Here is a 13,173-nt window from a genome sequence, read left to right as displayed (position 1 = left end):
TTTCTCAAAACTTGGCAGACACCACTCTAGGCTCACTTCAGTACGTTATGCCAAATTTCGTGCAAATCGAAGTATATATAGGGATTTTGGTACACCATTTACATGAAATCGGACGAAACTATATATGGGAGCTATATCTAAATCTGGACCGATTTTCACGAAACTTGGCAGACATCATTCTAGACCTAAATGATTAGGCTGTACCAAATTTCGTGCAAATCGAAAGATATATAGGGACCGTTTACATTAAATCGGTTAAATATATATATGGGAGCTATATCTAAATCTGAACCGATTTTTCCCAATTTCAATAGGGTTCGTCCTTGGGCCAAATAAGTGACTTATGCCAAATTTCATCCAATTCGGATCATAAATGCGACCTGTACTTTGTTTACAATTTAACATGGACAGACAGACGGACGGACATGCATAAATCGACTCAGAAAGTGATTCTATGCATATTCTCAAAAGGAACCATGGGTCTATCTCGATTATTTTTGCCTGTTACAAACATATGCACAAAGACATAATACCCTGTACCACAGTGTGGTGAAGGGTATAATAAAGACTCAAGAGTATGGTTTTAGTTTGAAAACGCATACGTTTGGTATTTTTTATAAAACCATTAGTGAGAAGATTTTTTCCAACTGTCGGACATGGCAACGCATTCCATATAAGTTGAATTTGTACAGCCACAGTAGCATTATAGTCAATGGACTTTTATATAACACCACCACCACCAGTACTTTGTGGTGAATCATTGGAATCTACATTGATTTTATGCAGCTTTAAGGTAGGGACTTTTTTCAATAAATGGTGTTCCGAGTGCATACCACCATCGTCGAGTGAGTTTTCCATTTCCAAAGTATTTGAAATTGTCGCATCATCCCGCAAAGCTAGGGAACAACCACGTTTTTGCTGTGAACTTTCTGAACATTCGGAGGATTTTCTCTTCAAATATGTATATTCATTAATGGTGGGTGGTGGCGCTGGACAAATTTTGTCCGGGTACTCTGGATGACAACCGTAGTCAACACCTCTCAACCAATTATCGGCTGAAAACGTTTCACAAACGTTTCCATTGAGATTTTCACCATGTCCTTGCGGCAGTGACATATTGAAGCTCTTTTGCCATATTCAATCCAACGTTTCAATGCAAAATTTGTAGATTCGGTTCCATTGAAGCCATGATTAAAACCAGCGTGATAACGGAAGGAAAGGTTATCATTATTTCACCAGCTTCCTGGGTAATGCCATTGTAGGGTATTTTATTTTGCTTCAACACCTGCGGACTAGTTTTAATTGAATTTATTTTATAAATGTTTGTAAAATGTTGTGTTGTGTTTTGATAAAACAAACGAGTTCAATTCATTTCCGAGAAAGGAACGATGTGAACTAGAACCAGACTAGTTCAGTTTGTCAGCTGTTTGTCTAATTTTCTCAGCGCCTGATTCGTTTTCTATCAACGCCGATAATAAAATGACGCAATGCTACATAAATTTAACAATTTGGTGGCAACCCATTTGATCTTATACGTTGTGAATGTTTGAAGGACAATGGTTCAAAATTACCACAACGTATATAATGTTCCCAAATATGTCACAAGATATATCAAGGGCCCCACAAGCCTAGCAATTAAAAATGTTGAATCGAAATCGAGTTAGACCTGTATATTGAAGAAAGTACTATTATAAAATCCATTCAAATTCTAATTATTTTGCTGTCCCCGAAACTGTCTCTGGACATATATATATATATATATATATATATATATATATATATATATATATATGTATATGTATATATATATTATATATATATATCTATAAAAGAGGAAAATGTTTGTACGTTTGTTTGTTTGTTTGTTTGTAATTTATGGACTCGAAAACTGCTGAATAGATTTTTCTGAAAATTTCCATATATACTGCAACATCGCCTGAAAGTAACATAGGCTATATACATTTTTGAATTTCCACTTGGAACTGGAGATATAGCATCAGAATCGGAGGTAGCTCCCAAAAATTTAGATTTTATAAGCACATATCTATTGATCGGTTAAAGATACAGTCTACAAATTTGGAATGTGTAACGGAATTTGGAACAAAAATAAGTTTGCTAAATTATATTGTAATCGATTCAGATTTGGATATAGCTCCCATATATATTTTCGGCCGATTTCATGTATTTGGTGGACCAAATAAGATATGTATGTCCAAATTTAATGAAATTTAAAATAAGTAACGGAATCGGGAGCAAAAATGAATTTTTCAAATTATATTGAAATCGGTTCAGATTTGGATATAGCTCCCATATATATTTTCCGCCGATTTCACATATTTGATGCACAAAACACGATACGTATTTCCGATTCCAATGAAATTCGGCATGAGTGGCCAAATTTGGTACAAAAATAAATTTGACAAATTATATTCAAATACGCTCAGATTTAATTGTAGCTCCCATATATATACTCAGCCGATTTCACATATTTGATGCACCCAAAGCGAGAAAGACGAAATCTGGCACCAGAAAAAATTGCCAAATTTTATTGAAATCAGTTGAGGTTTGGGTATAGCTAACAAATGTGTGGTTACAATAATAAATGTGACAAATTAATTGGAAATTAGTTAAGATTTGGATATAGCTCCCATATATATATTCTCGGCCGATTTCACGTATTTGACGCACCAATTTCAATGAAATATGAAAGGTGTGGCGGAATTTGGTGTAAAAGTAATTTTTTAAAATTATATTTAAATCGGATCAGATTGGGATATGATTTTAATAAGAACCATTGACCCACAACGCCTTAGGCTAACACTAAAAAACAACACAACAATTAATTTGAAATACGCTTATTACGGCGAAGTATGTTGCTATCTCGAATTCATTAATTGCAACAGAAATGCCACTCAACTTCAAAAGATTGCAGTTTACTGCACGCTTGGTATTTGCTATGAAATAAATAAATCCGAAGGACAAACCCTTCGTGTATGTATGTCATGTTACTGTTTTTCTAATGGTTTTGTATATTTACGCATTAAAGTAGTGCAATAATTTTTTTTAATTATAAAATTTGTTTTTTTTTAACCAACATATATTCGTAAATAAAATTTTGAATGCATATAAAATCAAAAGGGGTTGCGAAGCGCACCGGGTTCAGCTAGTATATATATATATATATATACATATATATATATATATATATATATATATATATATATATATATATATATATATAAAATCAAAAGGGGTTGCGAAGCGCACCGGGTTCAGCTAGTATATATATATATATATATATATATATATATATATATATATATATATATATATATATATATATATATATATATAAATCTGAACCGACCTCGATATTAAAGGGATTTCTGAGCTTTATTAGATTGCTTTAAGTTGCTTTAAGGCTGAACTTGGCATATAGTGGCAGAATTCCATCCAATTGGGCTGATATTAACCATTTGATGTGCAATAAACATGAAATCGGATAAAGATTTGTATGGGAGCTATATCCAAATCTGAGGCGATAACATTTGGCAGAGGTCTCTCCAAGCTGTATTTGATATCTTTTCATATTATTGCTATGGGAGTCTAAAATAACAAATCGGATGAACATTATACATGGGAGCTTTAGCAACATTTTAACCGATTATCACAAAATTTGAAAAACTTAATTCTAAGCTCAATTTGCCTCAATATATCCAAATCGGATCCTATTATACAATTTCAAAAAGGGTTCGTCCTTGGGTCAAACAAATAATCTGTGGGAAATTTTATCTAAACCGGACTATGAATGTGACTTGCATTTTGGTCACCAAAATACATTGATAAATTGCCGGACGGACATGTATAAATCGACTCAGAATGCGATTCTATGGAGATTATCAATCGATCTATTTCGGATAGATCTATTTCGCTTCGGATGGATCTATTTAGCTTTCTTCTACATGTTACACATAAATGCACAAACTCATAATACCCTGAGTACTCCAGCATTTAAATGTGAATAAATCTTATGTGTCTCGTACCATCGCTCGTATTCGTAGCCCGACGTCAAGGAAGTGGACGGAAGAAAACAGCAACATCAGCAGAAATGGTTCGAAAAGAAGCGACTTGATCGAAATTCGCGTCACAGTGGCCGAAAATGGCTCGTCAGCTGAATATATCATAATATTCCATTCGGCAAATATTGAAAAATGAGCTCGGGGTAAAGCCATTGAAATTCCAAAAAGTGCAAGAACTCACACCGCAACAGAAATAAAATAGACTCAAAAGAGCTAAAGAGTTGCTTCGCTTGGCCGAAAGCGGTGAACTGCCGAATTTGGTTGTCTCCCATGAGAAAACATTCGTTGTCCAGCAGTTTGTAAACAAACAAAACGAACGTGTTTACTTGCCAAGGAGGTCAGCTGAAAATGTGCACCGGTTGTTCGGTTGGCCATCAGAATTCAAGTGCCGGCCATGGTGATGGTGTGGGCCGCCATAACCGCCGATAATCGCTCTCCGCTCGTATTAATCGACCGTGGCATCAGAATAAATTCCGAATATTATCTCGAAAATATTTTGGAGGGTGTATTAAAGCCTTGAGCGCGCAAACATTTTGGCCGCAATGGCCACCAAAGTCTCTGAATACCAATCCGTTGGACTATTGAGTCTGGAGTATTTTGTAAAGCTAGGTTGGCACTAAAAAATACCAAAATGTCAATAACCTTAAGCAAGCGCTTCGCCGGGAATGGACCAAAATACCGCAGAGCAACATTCGGGCAGCGTGTGACGGGCAGCGTGTGAAGGCCATAATTCGTGCCAAAGGTGACCAATTCGAACAAATCTAAACTTGTTCTAAAATTTGATGCTATTTCCGGCATTTTTTGCTTTTATTCAATAAAATTAAAAAAAATGTAAAAATTATGAGGTTTGACTTTGTTGCAGTTTTTTTTATCTCACCCTGTACAATAATGGGATGTGTAGGCCTTCTTCTCCTGATATTTGAGTTCTGAGTATGATATGTATCTCAATAGTCATACGACTAGGGGTGTAAAAAATATCTTGGAAAATCTATTTTCAAAAATTTTTATTACAATTAAAATTCCATTAAAAAACTAATTTAACATTAAATTCTTTGTAATTGTAATCGACAGTGCTTGAATGGTTTCTTCTTCTCTGTCATTTATTTTATGCTATACGATTCTTATAGAATACTATGTACCATAAAACCATCACCAGTTAAAATAAAAACCAACAATGTATTGCAAAAAATCTTTTGCAACAATCTCTTATAAATATCCGCCGTTTATTTACTTTGTTCATTTCCAACTCTCGCAAATATTCAAAACAGAAAATCACACCACAACAAAAAGATGAAGAACAAGTAAGAGGCTTACCTGGAGGCGGTTTCCATGTCAGCACAGCCGATAAATGCATTCGATTCTCCTTGTCTTCGATGAAATCGGATACCTTAATGTCGGTAATGTTACCGGGTGTATAAGAGCGTCGCAACGTTTGGAACTGCTGATCCAGAGCAATGACGGAGTATTTATTCGTCGAGTGAACAACCAGAGCCGAAATGTTGTAGGCGGTGTTGGCAGCCAATTTGTTGATGGTGAAAAAATTGTCATCCGACTAAAAACGGGAAGAAAAAAAAATGGAGAATTAATTTGACAAATAAAAATTAAAATTGACAAAGTATTTATTTAATACGCAAAAATATTTAATAGGATTAGAAGTGTTTATCACTTATATTGACATAATTGTGTATATAGAATTATGCAAACAATTTTAAATACATAATATCTATGTAAATATTTCGTTCAAATAAAAAAGTCGAAAGGGAAAACCAGTAAACAGAGGGTAGGTAGGCTTTAGGTGATAATTTTGCTGCACTGGTACTCAGAAACGTTGCTCGTCGCGAGCAAGTTTTATTAAATACTACGATTGTCAAAGTTCGAACCATATCATGTGCTCCCATCGCTGAATATAAGATTTTTATTCTATATATGTCAGGGTGTTATGTCTTTGTGCATTTGTTTGTAATGTCCGTCCGTCCGTCTGTCAATGTATTTGTGTAAACAAAGTACAGTTCGCATTTACTGCCCTATCTAGATGAAATTTTGCACAGATCATTTGTTTGGCCCAAAGACGAACTCTATTGAAATTGGAGATAATCGGTCAAAATTTAGATATAGCTCCCATATATATCTTCGTCCGGTTTGCTTTTTATTGTGCACCAAACGTGTAATATCAGCCCGAATAGTGTGGAATTTTGCACATACAAATTAGGCCTGAAAATAAGTATGCCAAATTTGATCGAAATCGGTTCAGATATAGCTATAGCTCCCATATATATTATTCATCATATTTGTTATTTTTGTCCTCCGCAGCCGTAATATGCACTCTGTAACAACAATATTTGGGGAAATATATCAAATGCAGCTCAGAAATATCTTTGCTAAATTTTATCGAGATCGGTTCAGATTTGGATATAGCTCCCATATATAACTTCGTCCGATTTACCTTTTATTGTGCACCAAATGTCTAATATTTGCCCATGTGATGAAATTTGGCACTTACGACCGAATTGAGTATGTCAAATTTGGAGAAGATCGGTTCAGATATAGCTATAGCTCCCATATATACTGTTCATCCGATTTGTTATATTTGTTACCCACAGCCGTAATATGCACTCCGTAACAACGATATTCAGGGAAATATATCAAATACAGCTCAGAAATTTTATCGAGATCGGTTCCGCTTTGGATATAGCTCCCACATATATTTGTATCCCAGTTTAAATTAATTGTACACCAAATGGGCAATACAAGTCCGAATTTAAAAGATACAAATGCTTCGGCATATTATGTCCTTTGAACTTTAAATTATAATTATAATCATAGCGTATATGATTGAATTCTCCCATAAAAACGTTTAATTGTTATGCTACTAAATTGGCAAAGTGGTGTAGGGTATCATAAAGTCGGCCCCGCTCGACTTTAAGACTTTCTTCACTGGTTTTATTTTGCAAAGTTGTTGATCTATTTTGTGGGAGGTAAGACAAAAAGCGACTCGTATGTTCCATTTCCACCTTTGCGCTTACATAGTTTGAGCAACATCGGTCACTTATTTCATATTTTACTGTACGTAATATTTTTCCAAATGTTGATCTGATAAGTCCCATATTCACACAAGATCTATCGTTGGTAGAAATATTGATATCTACGAAGTTTGACGAAAGTCGTTGTATTGTTTCGCATTGTTAAGAGAGTTAGCCTTCGTGGGAAAGATTGTGAGGTAATCGATTTTATGAATATTCTCATCGGACGTAAGGCTGATTCAAAAATTTAAATGTTCCAAATTTGAATGAAATCGGATACGCCTTTGCTTTTATAAGGTCAGTTATTATACTCCACACCACATAGTGGTAAGGGTATTATGCCTTTGTGAATTTGTTTGTAACATTAAGAAGGAAGCGAGATGTATCCATTTACTTACGAGGATTTTCATAGAAGCACTTTCTGAGTCGATTTATGCATTTCAGACGCGTCCGCCCGTTTGCCATGTATTTTTGTGAACAAAATGCAGGTCGCATTTATTATCCGATTGTGATCAAAATTTTACAAACAATATTTGTTTGGCTCAAGGACGAACCCTACTGAAATTGGTGAGAATCGGTTAACATTTGGATTTAACTCCCATATATATCTTCAACCGATTTCAGGTTAATTGGGCACAATGTGACCAATATCAGTTCAAATGACCTGAATTTTGGCACATCCTATCGAATTCATCCTACATCAAATTTGGTGAAAATCGGTTGAGATATATCTATAGCTCCCATATATATTGTTACGAATATAACTTTAGATTTAAGTTAATTTAGATGAATTCCGTTAATTTAAGAATTTGAATTGTAACGTAAATTTCTACTACGCAGTTTATTTGAATAACTTCACAACAACAACTACTGTATAGATTTTTCTACATCCTTCCATTTCCTCTTTCATTTTCTATTTTGTTGCTGACGTACAATTCTTGTTAAACGTCATCATTGATGATCGCTTAATTCCTCTTTCTTTGTTCCCCCCTCGCCTGTGTATGTGTTGTTGTTATTGTTCACTCAATGTAAGTTTGTATGTGTTGTTGTTATTGTTCACTCAATGTAAGTTTGTATGTGTTCGTTGCATTGGTAGATTGTTCGTAATCTAGGCGTTACCAGATCGTCTAGAAACTTCTGTAGCGACAGGCGAGGCTCATATAAATAGGGGAAATGGAAAGGCAGTCAGTCAGTTGTGAATCAGATCGCGAATTGAAACCGTCGAGTAAAGTAAAGTGCAAAGTAAAGTTGTTTGAATAAAATCATTGTAATAATCGTAATCCGAAAGAACCCGCGTTTTATTTGGTACGAGCTGTATTGGGAAATAAAACAACGTCTACACGGGATTAAGTAAAATCCAAGAACGTAACAATTGGTGTCGGAAGTGAGATTACGATAATACTACGATGAAGTTTAAGGATCTACGAGTGGAAGACTTGAAGAAGGAACTTAATAAATTGGAATTGTCCCCTACTGGCAACAAGGCTGAACTACAAAAACGTCTGTTGGATGAGTTCGAGCGCCGTGGTATGAACATCGATACATATGAGTTTGACAGTAAGGATGAAGTGGATTTATCGGAAATGGGCGAATCCAACGGTGGGGAAGTCTCGTCAGTAGCTGCCAGGGGTGACGATTTCAGAGAAATCCTAGCCAAAATGTTTGAGGAAAATTTCAGAAGGTTCGAAGAAAATTCAAGAATAACGAACGAGAAACTCGAGTACATTGCAGAAGTTATTGGAAGGAGAGTGGAAACCGTGGAGGTCCAAATTAAAGAGTTGGATAAGAAAGTGCAGTCGGTTGACGAGAAATTTCTGTCCCACGACCATAGGGTTACAAATCTGGAGAAGAAAATTTCGGAACTGGAAATCAAAGGTGGTCCGGTGCGAGTTCCTGATAACACACTAAAAATCAAACCTCCTGTATTTGACGGCTCTACGTCATTCAATGTTTTCAAGTTACAGTTCGAGACAGTGGCTTCTAGAAATTCGTGGAACGACAGCGACAAAGCGGTTGCACTACTTCTGGCATTGAAGGGCAGTGCTGCTGATGTTATACAGAGTATTCCTGTCGCTTCTAGAAACAACTATGAAGATGTTATTGCTGCACTGGAACGTAAGTACGGTGGCGAACATAAACGAAACATCTACCTTATGGAATTAAGGGGAAGAGTACAGAGGGCAAACGAGACGTTACAAGACTTTGCAGCTGAGGTGGAACGTTTGGTGCTAATGACGTATCCAGGAGAGGATCACCCATTGCTGGACCGTATGAAAATCGAAACCTTTGTGAATGGCATACGTGACCCTGAGATTAAGTATGCAACATATGCGTCACCAAAAGCATCATTTTCCGAAACTGTGTCGTTTGCCCTTGCCCAAGAGACGGCAAGAATAGTTGTTAAGCCCCAGACCCACAAGATTCGCCAACTGGAGACCGAAGGTTGCGAACCCAAATCTCTCGTTAACTCGATCGAAGACGCCATGAGGCGGGTAATAGAAGAGACAAAGTTAGTTGGGATGACTAAGCCCAGGGTTAGATGCTACAACTGCGATAAAGCAGGTCATATTGCGCGCGAATGCAGAGCTAAGCGCAAACGATCCAGGTCATCGTCACCACCTCCAACGAAAGATGGTAGAAGAATGGCCCAACAGTCCACCAATGAGTTACAGTTAAACTAAATCGAGCCAGTCCAGCGGGGCATGAACTGGCTCCCATCGACGATGGCCCCACAATCTCCATAGCAATAGTACAACAGGAAAGTCACAACCTAACAACAACTGGGTACATCAATGGTGATAAGCGAGTTCTGACGTTAGATACTGGCGCATCAAAGTCCATCGTAAGATCAGATCTGGTAAAGGGAAAAATAACGCAACTTAATGGAGTCAGACTGCGCACAGCAACGGGGGAGCCCGCGGCAGTACACGGCAAGATTACCCTGAGACTAACTATTGCCAATAAATCGGAGAATTACGAGTTTATAGTTGCCGATATCGTAGACGAAGTGATAATAGGCTCAGATTTTATGATTGCCTTTGGTATCAATCTGGATATGAAAGAACGTGTGATGACCTGGTCTAACGTCGAAATTCCGTTAAACGTGGGCTACGATGAAAGTACACCCATTAGACGTCTGACCACGGACCATCCAGAGATAATACCGCCCTGTGCCGAAGCAATAATATGGGTACCAATGAATGGAGATTGTGGAGCCGAGAAGTTGTGGGTGGTGGAACCAGCAGAAAACAGAAACAGTAACATCCTAATAGCGAATGCCCTGGTGAAAAGCAACAAGGACGGATTAATTCCTGTTAGAGTTTTGAACCTGTCAAACAAGCAAGAGCAAATTTGCCAATTTTCCGATGTTGGACAATGCACACCAGCTGAAGCTGTAGTTAATTTGGAAACTAGCACCGAAAAGCCAGCTGCCATGGAGAAGAAGCACCTCGACGGCTACATAAAAGAGTGGACACACCAATTATCACCTTCCGAGAGGAACAAGGCTAAGCAGCTATTATGGAAATATGCATCTACCTTTGCGTTGACAAAAGAGCACCAAGGAAGAACATCAGTGGTGAAGCATGAAATCAATACAGCAGACGCGAGACCCATTAAACAGCCTCCAAGAAGTGTTCCCCTGGCAAAAAGAGACGAGGTTCAGAAGCTGATAAGTGAAATGGAAAAGAGTGGTGTAATAGAACCATCGTCAAGTCCATGGTGCTCCCCAGTGGTCTTGGTCAAGAAGAAAGACGGAAGCACCCGATTTTGTGTGGACTACAGAAAGTTGAATGATGTCACCAAGAAAGACAGCTATCCGCTCCCAAGAATCGACGACACATTGGACACATTAGCCGTGACGTCATGGTTCTCCACCCTCGACCTGCAGAGTGGGTACTGGCAAGTAGAGATCGCCGAGAAAGATAAGGAGAAAACAGCGTTTGGCGTAAATGGGGGTCTCTGGCAGTTCAATGTCATGCCATTCGGACTCTGCAACGCCCCGGCTACATTTGAAAGGCTGATGGAGCGTGTGTTAAAAGGGCTGCAGTGGAAGTCGTGCCTCATATACCTGGATGACATCATAGTCATGGGACGCAACTTCGACGAACACATCAAGAACTTAAAGGATGTTCTACAGCAGCTTTCGTCTTCAGGCCTCAAGCTGAACCCAAAGAAGTGCAGTCTCTTCCAACGAGAGGTGAAGTTCCTGGGGCACCATGTGACGCCGGAGGGCATATCGACGGATAAGGAGAAAATTCAAGCCGTCAGAGATTGGCCGCAGCCCCGAAATCTCCATGAGCTGCGAAGCTTTCTGGGTCTCTGCACATACTACCGTCGATTTGTCCAAAATTTTGCCAACATCGCCGCCTGTTTACACCGTTTGACGCAAAAAGGCCAGAGGTTTCAGTGGGGCAACGACCAGGAGGAGGCGTTCAGAAAGCTCAAAGACATGCTATGCAGAGCCCCCATTTTGGCATACCCTATACCTGGCGGCAAGTTTGTCCTGGACACAGACGCAAGTGCGTGCGGCATCGGTGGCGTCCTTTCCCAGGAAATCGACGGACAGGAAAAAGTCATCGGGTACTACAGCCGGACATTGTCGAAACCTGAGAGGAATTACTGTGTGACGAGGAGAGAGCTGCTTGCTGTCCTTGAGTGCGTTAAACACTTCCACAAATACCTATATGGCCAGCATTTCCTGCTGAGGACCGACCACGCTGCTCTCCAATGGTTGCTGCAGTTTAAGAATTCGGAAGGTCAACTAGCCCGTTGGATCGGGAGGCTCCAGAGTTATGACTTCAGAATCGAGCACTGAAAAGGCGGAAAACACGGTAATGCTGATGCCCTGTCTCGTCGGCCATGCAAAGTAGAATGCAAGCACTGCTCAAAGGCTGAGAATAAAGAGAATATCGTTGATGTCCGACTATTGCAATTTGAGTCGGGTGAAGATTGGTCGACGGAACAACGAAGAGATCCCATTCTGGGCAAAGTAATTTCGGCCATAGAAACGGGCAAACGACCTAGTCGCAAAGAAATTACCTCCGAAAGCCCTCTTTTAAAATCCTATTGGGCCCAGTGGGACAGTCTACTTATAATAGATGGTTGCCTATATCGCAAATGGGAAAGTGAGGACGGTAAATCTCACCGGAACTTGATCGTCGTCCCAGACTCCAAAATAAGAGATGTCTTGTCGGAGTTTCACGATGGGCCAAGTGGAGGACATCTTGGCATAGCAAAAACCGCTGAAAAGGTAAAGCAGAGATTCTACTGGGTCGGCTGTCAAAAATCCATTGCCGACTGGATCGCCAATTGTGAAAGGTGCATAAGAGCTAAAGGTCCAACACGGAAGAGTCGAGGCTACATGCAGCAGTATAATTCAGGAGCCCCTTTTGAAAGAATCGCAATGGATGTAGCTGGACCGTTCCCAACAAGCGACTCTGGGAACCGGTATGTCTTAGTGGTCATGGATTACTTCAGTAAATGGCCAGAGGCTTATGCTATCCCAAATCAAGAAGCCAGGACAATTGTGGATGTGTTCAGCAGAAATTGGATTTGTCGCTATGGTGTTCCATCTGAGGTTCATTCCGATCAAGGGAGGAATTTTGAATCAGCGATCTTCAAGGAAATGTGTGACTCCTACGGAATCAAGAAAACCAGAACGACGCCCCTACATCCACAATCAGATGGCATGGTGGAAAGATTCAATCGCACCCTGGAAGAACATCTACGGAAAGTGGTGGACAGTGGCCAACGAGACTGGGATGAGCATATTCCCAAGTTTTTACTGGCTTATAGATCGGCCATTCATGATTCCACATCCCGGACCCCAGCCAAAGTTCTGTTCGGAAATGAATTAAAGCTACCTGGCGATTTGATATTCGGTGCTACCCCAAACGACGATGTGAATCAAGATGAAGACAGTCAAAACTCTTTTAGTAAAGTCCACGATGCAGTCCGACATCGAATAAAAATGGTTAGCAACCGCATGAAGGCAAGGTACGATCGAGCGGCAAATACCGATGGGTTTCAAGAAGGGCAACTGGTACTATTGTTCAACCCACAACGAAAGAAAG

General features: G+C 39.1%; 1 protein-coding gene across 3 annotated transcripts in view; it reads right to left on the bottom strand.

The window, feature by feature from the left end:
* LOC101888248 (tyrosine-protein kinase receptor torso) overlaps window positions 1-13,173 on the bottom strand; it is a 257,277-nt gene that overhangs the window by 157,216 nt on the left and 86,888 nt on the right. For all 3 annotated transcript variants that reach the window (XM_059125667.1, XM_059125673.1, XM_059125675.1), the window contains exon 5: window positions 5,394-5,631. In XM_059125667.1, coding sequence (XP_058981650.1) covers window positions 5,394-5,631 — 238 coding nt within the window. The remainder of the gene's footprint in view (window positions 1-5,393; window positions 5,632-13,173) is intronic.

Source organism: Musca domestica, unplaced genomic scaffold (assembly GCF_030504385.1).
Source record: "Musca domestica strain aabys unplaced genomic scaffold, Musca_domestica.polishedcontigs.V.1.1 10, whole genome shotgun sequence".
Taxonomy (NCBI): domain Eukaryota; kingdom Metazoa; phylum Arthropoda; class Insecta; order Diptera; family Muscidae; genus Musca; species Musca domestica.
Note: the sequence above shows the minus strand (reverse complement) of the source record. Positions and strands in the feature narration are given on the sequence as shown.